This window comes from Eulemur rufifrons, chromosome 23 (genome assembly GCF_041146395.1).
Source record: "Eulemur rufifrons isolate Redbay chromosome 23, OSU_ERuf_1, whole genome shotgun sequence".
Lineage (NCBI taxonomy): Eukaryota > Metazoa > Chordata > Mammalia > Primates > Lemuridae > Eulemur > Eulemur rufifrons.
The window spans coordinates 9,430,596-9,444,375 of NC_091005.1; the positions used below are offsets into that span (position 1 = coordinate 9,430,596).

At 40.7% G+C, this 13,780-nt stretch overlaps 1 protein-coding gene across 2 annotated transcripts in view; it reads right to left on the bottom strand.

The window, feature by feature from the left end:
• Window positions 1–358: 358 nt before the first annotated feature.
• CDH11 (cadherin 11) overlaps window positions 359–13,780 on the bottom strand; it is a 135,936-nt gene continuing 122,514 nt past the window's right edge. For both annotated transcript variants that reach the window (XM_069497879.1, XM_069497878.1), the window contains 2 exons: window positions 6,587–6,838; window positions 359–4,341 (listed from right to left, as the gene is read on the bottom strand). In XM_069497879.1, coding sequence (XP_069353980.1) covers window positions 3,845–4,341; window positions 6,587–6,838 — 749 coding nt within the window. In that variant the 3' untranslated portion in view covers window positions 359–3,844. The remainder of the gene's footprint in view (window positions 4,342–6,586; window positions 6,839–13,780) is intronic.

Sequence of the window (13,780 nt, forward strand, 5' to 3'; positions counted from 1 at the left end):
CCATAGATAGTTATCATGCACCTGTTATGTCTCAGGCTCAGCGTAAACAGCTGGGTGTAAAACGGTGAGTGAGAAAACAAGATCCCTGCCCTCTGGGAGCTTCCATTCTGGTCAGGCCGTCAGACTCACAAACACACATACACACAACCAGAAAGCAGAATGTTTCAAGAGCTGTCACTGATACAAAGAAAATCAGCAACAGGTGATCTACTTTCGAAGGAAAAGGGGACACATTTTGTTTGTACGAGGGACTAAAAGACAATCAGTGAGGCGGAAGCCCAGGGCGCTGCAAGGAAAATGGAATGGGGTGACACGGGAGAGGTTTGCAGGGCCCTGGCCACCTCAAGCAATAAAGTAAGGGAATTGGCCAGTGAAGAGGTTTACATTGTGCAGTCACGTGATCCACAGCTGTGTGTTAGAAACATCCCTCTGGCTTCTTTGTGGAGAAGAGGTTGCGAGGTGGAGAGCAGCCAGTCCTTGGAGCCGGAGATGAGGATGGTCCCGAGCAGGCTGAGAGCAGTGAGGAAGCAGGGAGGTATTTCCTCTTCCCCACCCCTAATAGACTGAATTTATCTCAGGCCCTCATTTTATCTCATTTTGACCTTCACAAAAACCGTCCTTGCATGTCTCTAGGTTTATATGCTACCAATTTGTCCTTCACAGCACCTGCCAGACAGAATTTGCCACTCTTCTGCTCAGAGACCTCAACTTCCTGCCCCCCCACCTCCCAGCCCCACTGTCTTATAAAAGTTCTCAAAAAGAGGTCAAAGATGTGGCACTATGACCCAGGAGCAATTTCAAATGCTCCTGACCTTGTCCCACCTGACACCCAGAGCCATACTCTCTGGGAACCACGAATGTGGATTTTTATGTCATTCTTCAAGCGACGTGATAAGCTGCTCTCTCATCTTCCCCATCATTCCAGGAACCCTGGCCTCTAAGAGAGAACTTAGCTAAACTCAGTATCTGTCCAGAAGGGCCACAAGTGGCCTACCCTCCATTCACGTTCAACGTCTGTCTTCCTCCTATTACACCTTTAATTTAATTCATTGTCTTCCCTCAACCCTGAAGGAGAGGAAATATCCTGTTGTATCGTCTAGGGAGGTGGGTGGGCATATAGGTAAATAGGTGATTCCAAAACAACTGGATAGTTATTTTGGTACAAGGTGGAGAGGATTGACTGAAAGATACCAAGGCAGGTAGCAAGACTCATTCTGCTTCCCCAAGTAACTAGCACAGAATCTACACAATAAGATGTTGTTGAATGAACAAGTGAATGAATGATGAATAGATATAATACCCACTACTCCAGGACAAGAAGAACAGAGCCCTTGTTCCTTCTTTAGCTCCATTGATGTGATAAAGCAGCGATTATCACATAAGGAAGGATCACTTAAACTAAGATTGCTTTTAAGGCAGTATGTTCCAAATGAAAAAGGACTCCACTAGTCGGGAAAGACATTTTATTTCCAAGCTTCTAAGAGGGTTCTACAAACAATAGAGGCTTAAAATAAAAAAATAAGACAAAAGAAAAGAGAAAAACAAGTATTTAACTATTGAAAAGTAGACAGCCTTTTTTGAAAAAAAACTTAAACACAAAAATGTGAAAATGTAGTTGTCAGCTCTAATCCAAATACATTCCTAGGAAAAAGGATCATCCACGGTGAGAGGGTTACTTACAGCTGTATACTTATTTAAATGCTATTCATATTCCTTTTGAGTTATTTCTTCATTTCAAATTCAATTGGAGATCTGTGCAAATCTAGCAAAATATTCTTTGGATTACAAAAACTATATAAAAAGTGAACACAACCTGCAATTATGGAAGTATTGAGAATGTGCAATCCTTCACCGAGATGAAAGATTCTAAAGAGACATTGTCCACAGAATTTATTCCATTGAAGTGTTGAGCCCAATTGGATTTAAATACAAAGTAAAATGGAAGCAAGCACTTCATAAAAACATTTCTCTTTGTATGCATGTTGACTTGAGTCACAAAAGATAGTATGTAAGAGGATATCAAGAAATGCTTGAAACAAACTTTCACAATAAAGTAAGAAAGAAAAAGATAATCTGAAAAGTGTCTGCAATCCAAGAAAAAGCATGTGCCCTGTGTTTAGGGGGAAAGAGGGAAAGCGTTTGCAGCATGACTTTGTGTGGTCTTTCCCCAAGTATTGCTACGTTTTGACCTTTGGCCCAACCGAACAGATGAAATGTCCTTCAGGTAAATCCCAACCCCTAAAAAACTAGCTGGGACTGCAGAGGACTGTAGATAAACTCATGGATCAAATGATATTGACCCTCAGAATCCAACACGGTCCCTGCCCTCATTCTGAGCTTATGGCCCTAAGCATATTCTAAATAAAAGTTTTTGAAATGAATTGCTCTTTCTCTTATCAAAACTTAAAATGCCATGTTATTTTAAGAGAAGTTAAAATTACAGGAGGAAAAATGAGCAGTTTCAAACTGTCAGCGTCTTATGATAACCCGGCAAGTTCAACATCAGGAAAAATAGAGTAATATTGGAGTCTGGAGCAAATTTATAGTTTTGACTCTTCACTTCCTCCAACCCCCAAATGCTCAGGGTGGGGCACAGAATCCACACCTGGAACATTAGAGTTCTGACAGTTCTGTTCCCTCATGGATTCGTCTCTCATGGCCATCAGACTACTGATATACAAGATAAATGCATATTATATAACACGTATTGCAAAGTCATAGACTGACCTAGTTCTTTAGCATCCTTCTTTTTCAGAAGATGTGTGCGAAGAGAAGCCAGGAGCTTAACACCGAGAATGCACAAAAAAAAAAAAAAAAAAATAAGCTTTACAGGATGTTACAGAATCTTATCTGAAAAAACATTTGTAAAACATATTTGATTTTAAATAAACAATAAAAGCAGCAGATAGACTACAATAGATCATAAATAGGGTTACTAAAAGGTCACAATTAAATTAGAAATAGAAATGGATCATTAGAAATACTTAAAAAATTTTCTCCATGTTAAGAATCAAACCCAGAATTAAAAAAGAATCTTTTTTTTATTTCAAAGGTTGCTTCTTATATTGAAGCTTATATTAAAGCAACAGTACAATGTTCATAAAATATAAGTGTGATGCCGTAACATTTTCTTACATGTCAGAATACTGATATTTGCATGTATACTAAAATAAGAACTTTAAAATTGTACAAATAGATACATTAAAAATGACATAGAAATAGGGCGTCTCTCACTGAAACAAGACAGTTATATCTGGCACATATTAGTTTAAGATGAAAGTAGAAGCAAAAAGATTTACAAGAATCAGCAGTAACAAGACTGATGCTCAGGAGACATAATTGTACATTGTATTGTACATACATCGTATGGGTTTAAGCTGGCTGAATATTATATATTTCAAGTTTAAAAATGCACTACATATAGAGTGTCCATAGTTTAAGGCGAAATTACAGCTCAGAACTGTTGTCCTTTCTAATTTTGTGGAAGCTTCTTTGACAAATTAAAAAAGAAGAAAGACTTAGATGTTCATAACACATACATGATTTCCTTCATTGTCAGTTCGCGGCGGGACTTCTCCTTCCCTTAAATATTTTGTACGCCAAGTGGTTTTTCTCCAGCGAAGTTGACAAACAACTTCACTCTTTGCCTTTTTTGCGAGAAAAGGTACTTCACAGTATTTACCACTTTGATGTCCTTGCAGTTTTATTAAATGTATCCTCTCTGTAAAACTCTGCTTGTTTTAAATGAGCCTTTCCTGGATGTAAAAAAATACCTGTTTACACATCTTCTAAATTCTTGAGAACGCCAGACACAGTTCTTAAGGCCAAATTTGAATCGTTATTGTTAAGAGTCGTCATCAAAAGTGTCTTTGGAACCATACAAGTCTGCTAGTTTCTTAAAACGAGGTCCCCAGTTCTGTAGATAGTCATAGTCCAAGTCTGAATCTGTGGTGGCAGACTCTAAGGAGCTCAGGGACCCAGCCACGGAGCCCCTGCCTTCGTAACCATAGATTTGGATGGAGTCATAAGGGGGTGCGGTGGGGTCGTTATCTGCCTCCTGTATTCTCGTGTTGATGAAGTCATCGACGTCCACGCTGTTGGGCGCTGGCCGGAGCCCAGGTCTAGGCATATACTGATACTCAGGTTTTATGTCTTTGCGAGGGATAAATCCATTAATCCCATCAGGATTTTGGAGGGTGGCGATATCGAAGGCTTCTGTGTCTTCCTCCCCGCCCCCTTCATCGTCATAGGTAATGATGTTCTCACGGACATCTTCTTCCTCAAAGACAATGAGCGGTTCTTTCTTTTGCCTCCTCAGGGTCACGAACAATACTACGATGACTACAGAGAAAGAGAAAGAAAGGAAGCCTTGGTAAAGCCCAGCGTTCCTGGATTCTTCTCCCGGAGAAACTCTGCTTACCGTAAACCACGGTGTACAAATGCTTCAGAACTGGAACTCACATACGAAACCAGAGTTTTGCCTGGAATCCCCCAAGATGTGTAAAGTTGACCCGCACCTGTCTGGTCCTCTGCAAATGCTGCCATGAAAACATGACATCCAACAACTCGGCAGGTTTGGGACTATTTTGAAATTTTAACAAATGAATCCAGATACCATATTCTTAAGTACGAGGAAGATTCTAAATCTGTTGGTCTGCAGTCTCTTAAAAGTGGCTAATGCCATATTCTCTTTGCCTTTACAAAGTTTAAAAATGAGGACATTCAGAGACCTCAGGACCCACCTTTTTCTGGGATGTGATGGCTAGTTCCTACCAAGGTCTGAGAAACAGCACTGACCCTACTCGTAAGACTCTCTTTAGACTACCGTGCAGCAGAGGGGAAGTTTATAAAGATCCCCAGGAGACAAAGTCTTCTATTTATTTGAATGTAGGAAAACAGTGTCAGCTGAAACCTAGGATGAAGCAATCTCATCTCTTCCCTGAGAGAGGGGATTCCATTAAGCGTGGGCGATCTGGGAAGAGTGAGCAGAGTCATTTATAAGGAAAGCTCAGACACTGTTGAATTCTTTATCGATTCTCTCTGCTCCCCCAAGAGGCTTCCACAATGTTCCATTAGAAGACTCTCCCACACACTCAGCAAGACTGAAGAAAATGCAGCTGATGTAGGCAAGGAGACTGAGCGCCCCTTCGAGCCCACCCCCACTCTGGGATGCAGGGGTGAGGGGCTGCACTTGCCCTCGACTTCATGAGGTGCCCAGAGCTCCGTGCCTTGCCCTTGGCAGCCCTTGCACCAGCCCAGGCCACCAGACCACTCCTTTTCACTTTCTTTGCTGGGCTGACCCTATTTCATCTTTCATCATGGAAATGTGTCCTGCCGTCCCATCCTGACAGCAGACAGGGCCATGAGCACCTGGTCCCTGCACACACCTGGCCCTGTTCTGACCATCACCATCAACATTTATGACGTGGTTTACATATCTGCCTTTTCTCTCACTGTTAATTCTTCAGGGCATTTCATATTTTGTTCCCTCTGTTTGGAATATCCATCCATCCATCCATCCCAGCCCCCTTCACCAGGAGGAAAACTCTCCCAGCAGCCATGTCCTCTGGGAAGCTGTATCGGACCTTCCCAGGCAACGCCAGGCACTTTCTACGTTGTGCCCTGACCACCTTTTGTTCATGTTCCTCCTGAAGCACTCACCGTGGGCCTTTGCTTACCTGTCCGTGCACACTTTCCTTGGTACCCTGTGAACGTGCTGAGCACAGAGATCTTGGGGACTTCTTTAGTCCTCAGGACCTAACCTGGGGCCTGGCACCCAGATAATATTCAGTAACTATTTGTTGAACTGGACTCACTGGCTCTTCACTATGGAGTCGGACTCCATTAACTCATTCAATGTAGCATTAAACATCATGGGGAAAGCATAGGTTTGTTGTCATGCATATATGAGTTTGAGTCCTAATTTTGTCGTTCACTAGTTCTGGCATGTTGGGACAAATCTCATCTTCCTCGGGCTCAGCGATGGTAGGTGTCATTGGCATCAACACACTGGCGTTACTACAGTGTAAACCACCACTGGGGTAGCATGCTGAACAGGGCGGCCCCTAACTCAGCCGGCGGGTGCAGGAACAGCTTCCCAGCGCTCCCCATGAGCCGAGGCCAGCACATAGATATTGCATATGCTAATCAGTGGGAGGGCTAAAGGTCCTGCTTCTTCCTTCCTCCAGTTCCTAGAGTCCTTTACAAGCTGTCTTTTGTCTCATGATTACTCTTTTTCTGTTCCTTCTAACTTATCTCCTTCCTCTTGGGAGGCAAAACCCTTGCTGCCCATACACCAGGACTCTGCCCAAATTCCTCTTCTGCCAAAACTTCTCTGATGTCCCTCCAGCCCCCAGATGGCTTCTGCTCTACGTAGCCTTCTGTCAACCAGGCTGTAACTGCTTGTTCAAATTCCTGCTCTCCCCCGCTACGCCATCAACTGCAGGAGAGCAGACACCCCCTTTCTCTTGTCTTAAACGGTGCCCACAGTGCACAGCAGAGCATGTCCCTGGTAACCAGCCCGTGCTTCAAGGACGGGCATCTAGGCCTAGGGCCCTTCCTGCAGGTGACCAAGGAGACCCCTTACCCAGCAGAATGACAATGCAGGCCAGGATGGCGATCAGCGCGCCCGTGCTCAGGCCGGCGTTGAGGATGTAGGCCTCTGCGTTGCAGGACAGCAGCGCGCCGTTCACGTCGCACCCGCACACCTTGATGGTGAGGGTGTTGGTGCTGCTCATGGGCGGGAATCCCCCGTCGCTGATCACGATGGGCAGAAGGTATAAATCCTGCTTCTGCCGACTGAACCCTCCGCGCCGGGCGTACACCCCGGCGGTGTTATCTGTCGGGAGAGGAGACAAGAGCCTTCGGTGCACAGTGGCTTTCAGCTCGGCAGATGTGAGGGCCCTCTCCTCATCATGAAGGTTAGCAAACAAAATCTTTCTTACTTGCTCTTTATTCTAAGCATCTAGAGAAGCCACCGTCATTTGGCATGTTAGGATCATACAATAATCTCTCTGCGCTTGGGAACAAAACTCAGACACTGGCTCTTTTGTATTTGGTAGATCCTGAAAGCCTTAACTGGCAGGTGAACCACACTGTTTTTGGGTGGGTACTGCCCCTTCATTAAATGCCACAAGAAAGCATGAGCTCCAGCTATATACTTTTTGTTGGTATAGGAAATAATTAAATATTCAAGTGAGTGTGAGGAAAAAAAACCCAAAAAAGCTTATTTTTCATATTTGTCCTTTTCTACTTCATGACAACCATCTGGACAATTTTTGTTTGTGTGCTTTTTTAAAAAAGAAATTCCAAGTCCACCCTCCAATCTTGCCCAAACTACGGACCCACTCATGACTCCTGAAGGGAAACAGCATCTTTAAAGAGGAAATATTTTATAAACCTTGCAGCAGATTTATGGTTTCTTCGAAACTCAAATATCATCGTCGACCCAGTTAAATGTGACACCTCCTCCTGCTTAAAATGATTCTGCTGAAAACGATTCTAAGTTTTCTCTGTTGCCTACACAACATAACCCACCTCTGCACAGTGGAATGCCAGATATTTCCCTAACCTAGACATCACCTTGTCTTCCAGGCTCACACCCTGCCCCTTCCAAAATGGACCAGTTCAGCATGACATGAAGAACTCACTTCTTTTCCCCAAGCACACCAAGCTCTCCCACATGCCTGGCCTTTTTACTCATTGCTCTCCTGCTCCAAAAAGCGGTTCCTTTTATTACAACAGTTGAACTTCTCAAGCTTCAACATCAAATTCAAAAGTCATCTCTTCTGGGAAGCTTCCCTAGACCTCACCAATCATCTCCTGTGCGACCCATCACACTGTACATTCCTACAGAAATAGGTATCCCACTCTTCTGTTATGCTTTGTTGACATAACCACTTTGACCTCTATGAGACTGTGAACTTCTTGAGAATAGGGGATTTTATCTGATTCATCTCAGTCCTCCAGGGCCAGACACAAAGGAGATATTCGGTAAATACTTGTTGAACAAATGGCGTAACTCTGTTCTGGGAAGGGTTTAACCAAAAGTCCAGATGTTGGCTTTCATGTATTTCTCAATCTTTTGTAACCTCTGCCCCCCAAATTCTTCCTCATCATGTTTTCTCTACCAGCCCCAAATATTTTTCCCAGGACGTATTTTCTGGTGGGAAAAGATTGCTATTATAAAATGGTAGAAATTTTTAATATGCTCCATAAAATTATACACACCCACAATGGCCCACTGGTATGGCTTGCCTCCATTTGTGGGTTAAGAATTAATAATTTGTAATAATATGAATGATATGACCAACATCATGGCCCAATAGCAGGTAGGCTTTAAAAAGGCTGACAGTGCCATGAATTAGCTCCTGTAGTGGGAAAAAATATCTTAGGCTCTCAAAATTAAATTGATATATTTTAGATTAAAGGAAATGTACAGCTGTTCCTTGGTATTCCTGGGAGACTGGTTCCAGGACACCCTCCCTCTGCAAATACCCAAATCCACAGATGCCCAAGTCCCTGATATAACCTCTATACACATCCTTTTGTATACTTTAAATCATCTCTAGATTACTTATAATAGCTAATGCAATGCAAATGCTATGTAAATAGTTGTTATACTATATTTTTATTATTTGTGTTATTTTTATTGTTGTATCACTATTTTGTATTATGCTTTTCCTAATATTTTTGACCTGCTGTTAGTTGAATCACCTGGTGTGGAACTCCTGGATACAGAGAGCCTACTATAATTTATTCTCTGTGAGGTGGCAGATTCAGTCTCACGTAGGAATAAACGGATATTCTGAGTATTGCAGACGGTAACGTGTATATCTTCACTGCCTCTCTGGTAGGCTTTATAATGACACATTTTCGGCCCTTCACTGCCGACATCTCAATCAAAACAAGACAGAACAGTTAGCCCTCGATTTTGTATTTTCTGAATTTTGTATGACTGGCATATTTAGTTCTTATCACTGGAGGGAGAAAAATTATATATACTGTGAAAAAATAGTGAAAAAATAAAAGCAAACTAGTCAAAATAGTAAGTGAAAACTCAGTCATTTGACTGTTCTTTCTAGTTGTAGGTTATATCATTGTTCTATACTTAGCAATTATGAAAAAAATTACATATCTATAATAAGTTATTTCAAAACAGGTTATTTCTGGCAATTTTTTCTTCTTATATATTGTCATCTATTCCAATTAGACTCTCACAAATTAAAAATTACAAAATCTACCTCATTTTAATGATCTGAAACATACTTAATACCATCATGAATAAAAATGAATGTTAAAAATCTAAGAAAAGCAAATTAATTAAATTTCTTGGTCAAATAGAACTCTCTAATATAGGGGACATCTCTGGTGGACCATGTACTTGATTTATCTATCAGCTTCTCCACTAGTATCGTGGTTGGAGAGAATGTGAACAGAGTTTTTCTGTTTTTAGAAACTTGTGGCAGGCATAATTTAAAATCTATTCTTCAGTGTGCTATCCATGTACAACTGTACCTCCAGATCACAGCAGGCTGCCTAACATATGAAGGTAATTGAAACTCAAGCACTAATGGAAAACATGGATCTGAGCAGGACACCAGCATGAACAATCAGGAGGTTTCATCTTATGCATAGCTGAGTCCTCTCAAATACACTGAAACTACTGCATAAAAGCTCATCAAAGTACCCAGCTGACCCAACCATTTACTATTGCTGAGTGATGGATGAGGAGGAGCTCAAGATCTTCTTAAATCTCTTCTAGGAAAGCATGTTTGACATAAAAGGTTTTAAGATAAGTTCAAGTAGTGGGAAAGAAATGGACTAAGTATGTCTTTTGGGGCATTCACTCCTTATATGCTTTAGAATGGGTCATTTTCCCCATCTAGAGCCTCATTTGTTCATCTCCAAAACGAGGAGACTGGTGGATATCGAGCATGCCTCAAGGGGTTGTTATTGTTATTGGAACTAAATAATGCAATAAAAGCCAGTGATTATCCTCTGTGTTCTGCTTGCAGAGGGCTCAGGGAATCCTTCTACCAGAAAACTTATCACCAGTATTGAGACCCTTCAAAGCTAATGAGCTAAGAAAGGTGAATGTGGTAGATGGAAGACACATCTAACAGCCTGGCTTGACACTTAGGTGGTCAATGTTGCTTGAATCAGTAAAATATCGCCTCTCTAGACCCACGTTGCCCTAGTACCAATGGGAGTGTGATCTTTCTTTCAGGAGGGGCATTTCTGAGGATTCAGTATTGTGACTTATCTTTCTTGTAATCCACTCTGATCACTGATCAAAAACAGCTGCTACGGTTAGGCACTCCACGAAAAACAAATCTGGACACACAAATGAGAAAATAAAAACAAAACTAACAACAATAATAAAACTCTTCTACTAGGAACCAATTTTGCATCCTAAGTTAGACTATAGCTTCTCTTTCATCCAAATTAAGTAGCCAGCTCCTCCCTATGTAACTTTGAGAGGGTCCCCATACTTGGAATATACCCATTACTGAGGTTTATGAAGGACGAAAGAACAAAAGAGGTTCGGTGAGAACACATTTCCAGGGAAGTGTCAGATTTGCTTCATGGTTAATAAGATGAGCCAGAAAAAACAAATATTCCATCAATTTTAAAATTTCCATCAAGAGATTTCTTAGATCTTTTTCCTACATACAGATTCTGGAAAGCAAACCACTCAGTCTTTGGGGTCAAACAGACCTGGGTTTGAATCTGGAATCTTCTATATATTTATTGCCCGACTTTAAACATATTAAGTAAATGTCTTGAGTTTCCATATTCTTCTCTATGAAACTAATAATTTTTAGCTTAAATTTGATTCCATTCATAAAGCTATTTAGCACAGTGCCAGCCTGTTGGAGATGCTCAGTAAATATTAATTCTTTTTTCTGGAAGCTCTCATCTTTGAACAGTCGACTAATGAGGAAGAGAAATTTATTGGCAAAGAGAGGAAAGTGAATTCTTGGAAATGTCATTGCAGCTTTGAAGGCAATTGTCTACACAGAAAGCCTGGCATTCAGAGGTAATAAGAAGTTCATGTTCTTCAGTCCTGGGCAACATATTTCCCATCATAAAAAAAAAATTTTTTTTTCCAAGCACCTCCGTTTTTCATCTTGACATCAATGTTCTCATCCCTGGCCACAGACACACAACCAGTTCCATTTTTTCCCCCACTTAGGCTGAAACTTGCAAATGAGGCCACTGATTACTAGTACATGTCATGCACAAATTGTAGGGTTTCTATTAATGGAAAAAGGAATTAAAGTTTCAATTTTTTTATGTCTTCAACTTGAACTCATAATCGTATGCTGTTTTTACCTGTACGCTGTGTCATTACGCTAACAAAATATAAAGGTTCCTGATAATGATGGTCTCCATGGCACCAGTTTGGGGATGCAAATTATAAGGATTAGGATGATGATGTAGCCCAATGGAGGGATACATAAAACTGACATTAAAAAGGAAAATTGTGATGGATGAACAGCCCTTGATGATAGATTGTGCTAGGTACCAAACTTGCATTAGCAAAAAATAAAAAATAAATAAAAATAAAAAATTGAAGCAGATCAAAATGGACAATACATGCATGAGTATAGCTCCTGCACATTGGAAACTTAAAAATAGGAAGCACGACGGCAAAGGACCAGTGCACGTTGCTCTCACCATCATGCCAGGAGCCAGGCCTCTGTCACCTGGCAGCTTTCCCCAAGCTCTTCAGATGCTCTTCCTTGTCAGTCCTTTCCCTCTGTCCCTCTCTCCTCTGCAGCTAAAGAGTCCTCACTGCTTGACCTGATCAGAGACATTCTAGCCCACGAAGAAAGGCCACAGGGTGCTTCAGTCTGGGCTCCTCTCTAGAGGCTGCTAGAAGACTTGGGGAATCTAGGACAAGACTTACACTTACAGAGATGCTTCTGTCCAAATCTACCTAGTCTACCATCTCAGCTCAAACCTCAGAGACAAAGTAGATCTACCGACCATGTAACAAGCTACACACACTTGAAAATAGGTATTATACACTCATTAGCAGTATAATCACTATTTGATTATTTTCCTCTGATCTTATGCCACCACTTTCCCTGGAAATATGGCAATAGCTCTATCAGAATAACGGAAAATATACATGTGTGTGCATGTGTGTGTATGTATATATATAAGCAATATGTGAAATTTATATAGTGTGCTTCTCAAAGGTCTTAGTGGAGTTTTAAGCTTTAATAATTTCAGAAGTATAGATGGTACACAATTATTTTAACTCAAACTCCTCTAGGTTTCACTGTATTTCATTAGCACACAGCTGACCCTGAAACACTGGTATCACTGCATGCCAATTAAGCTAGTTTCTTTTTATCAAATTTCCCCAACATGGTTGGTTAATTAGATGAATTCCATCATAGCCTATAGCTAGAGCCAAATAGACTCAGGTTCTGGATAAAAGAACAGCTCTTAGAAACCTAAGAATTCTGTGCCGGAGAGACCCACAAAGAATCAAGGTGCTCATTTAACAGCTCTGTTCCCCCAGCACTTCCAGAAACACACACAGGCACACATGAGCACACACTCCCTGCAAAAACAAGCCAATGTGCTAGAGGCAAAAAGAAATATTTTCTGTTCCCAATATTTTGGAATGAAGAAAATGCTACAATGAGGTAAATTCTATAAAAGATGAGCCTTTAAATACTAATGAAAAAGATTGACCCAAGACTCTGATGTCTGCCAGCTGAATCACGGAGCAACACACTACTAGGGAAGGGGGTGATCATGTTCTTTCAATTAATGCCTTTCATAGTGAAGAATCCACAAAGTAAGAAGCACAATAAAAAAATAACGTGGTGGGAGTACATGCTTGTGCGCATGCGTGTATGAGCTATCTAAATGTGCAGTTTGTTGACATTAATAGATTTTTCATTGTTATATTTTATCATGTTTCTTACAATCAACTCTCCCTCCATTTTTGTTTGATAATAATTTTCTCCTAGTTGGTAGGGTATATATAGAGAAAAGAACATACTACTAAGTATTTCTTAGTTTAAAACAAAGAAAACTACAAAGGAATTCAGTGAGATATAGACATTTAGGGTCTTTAAATGAGTTTGTTAAGTCAGTGACCACAGAGAACCTTGAAGGAATCATGTGTTTGATCCACCAAGAAAACATTTCTTTTTTTATTGGGTTGGGGAGGGAGTGAGTTCCCAGATAAACTGTTCTGTGTGTGACAAACTGTAGCAACGAATTTCAGGCAGAAAAAAAAAAAAAGCCATAATTATTTACACAAGTGAAAATGGCAGTGCATTAAAAGACATCTGCCATTTGAATCTGCCAACAGAGCATCTTCCATATTGGAGCAATTAAGGGGAAAAAATACGTCCCACAAAAATCTGTTAGGCTACCTTTAAATTATAAAAGTGAAAAATCAGAAACAAATTTGGATTCTGTTTGCTGCTGCTCATAAAAAAAGACAGAAATGTCTTTAGTTTAGAAAAAAAATATATAGAAAGTAAAAAAGACTTTTGCCAATTAGTCTAATCAGGGTGAATCTGTCCTGGCTGCCCTTACTCGGTAGACTCTGCTTTCCATACAAACATTTTTTGTTTGTTTGTTTGTTTTTGTTTTTTAAGCAGTGCAAACTTAACTCTGAATGTATTAGAGTTCATTTGATCTGCGAGTTGGCCCATCTTGGATAATATTATACTTGCAAAATAAAAACATTTGAAGGTCATCTCACTACATAAATGGACCTGCCGTAAATAGGACTTCAGTAATG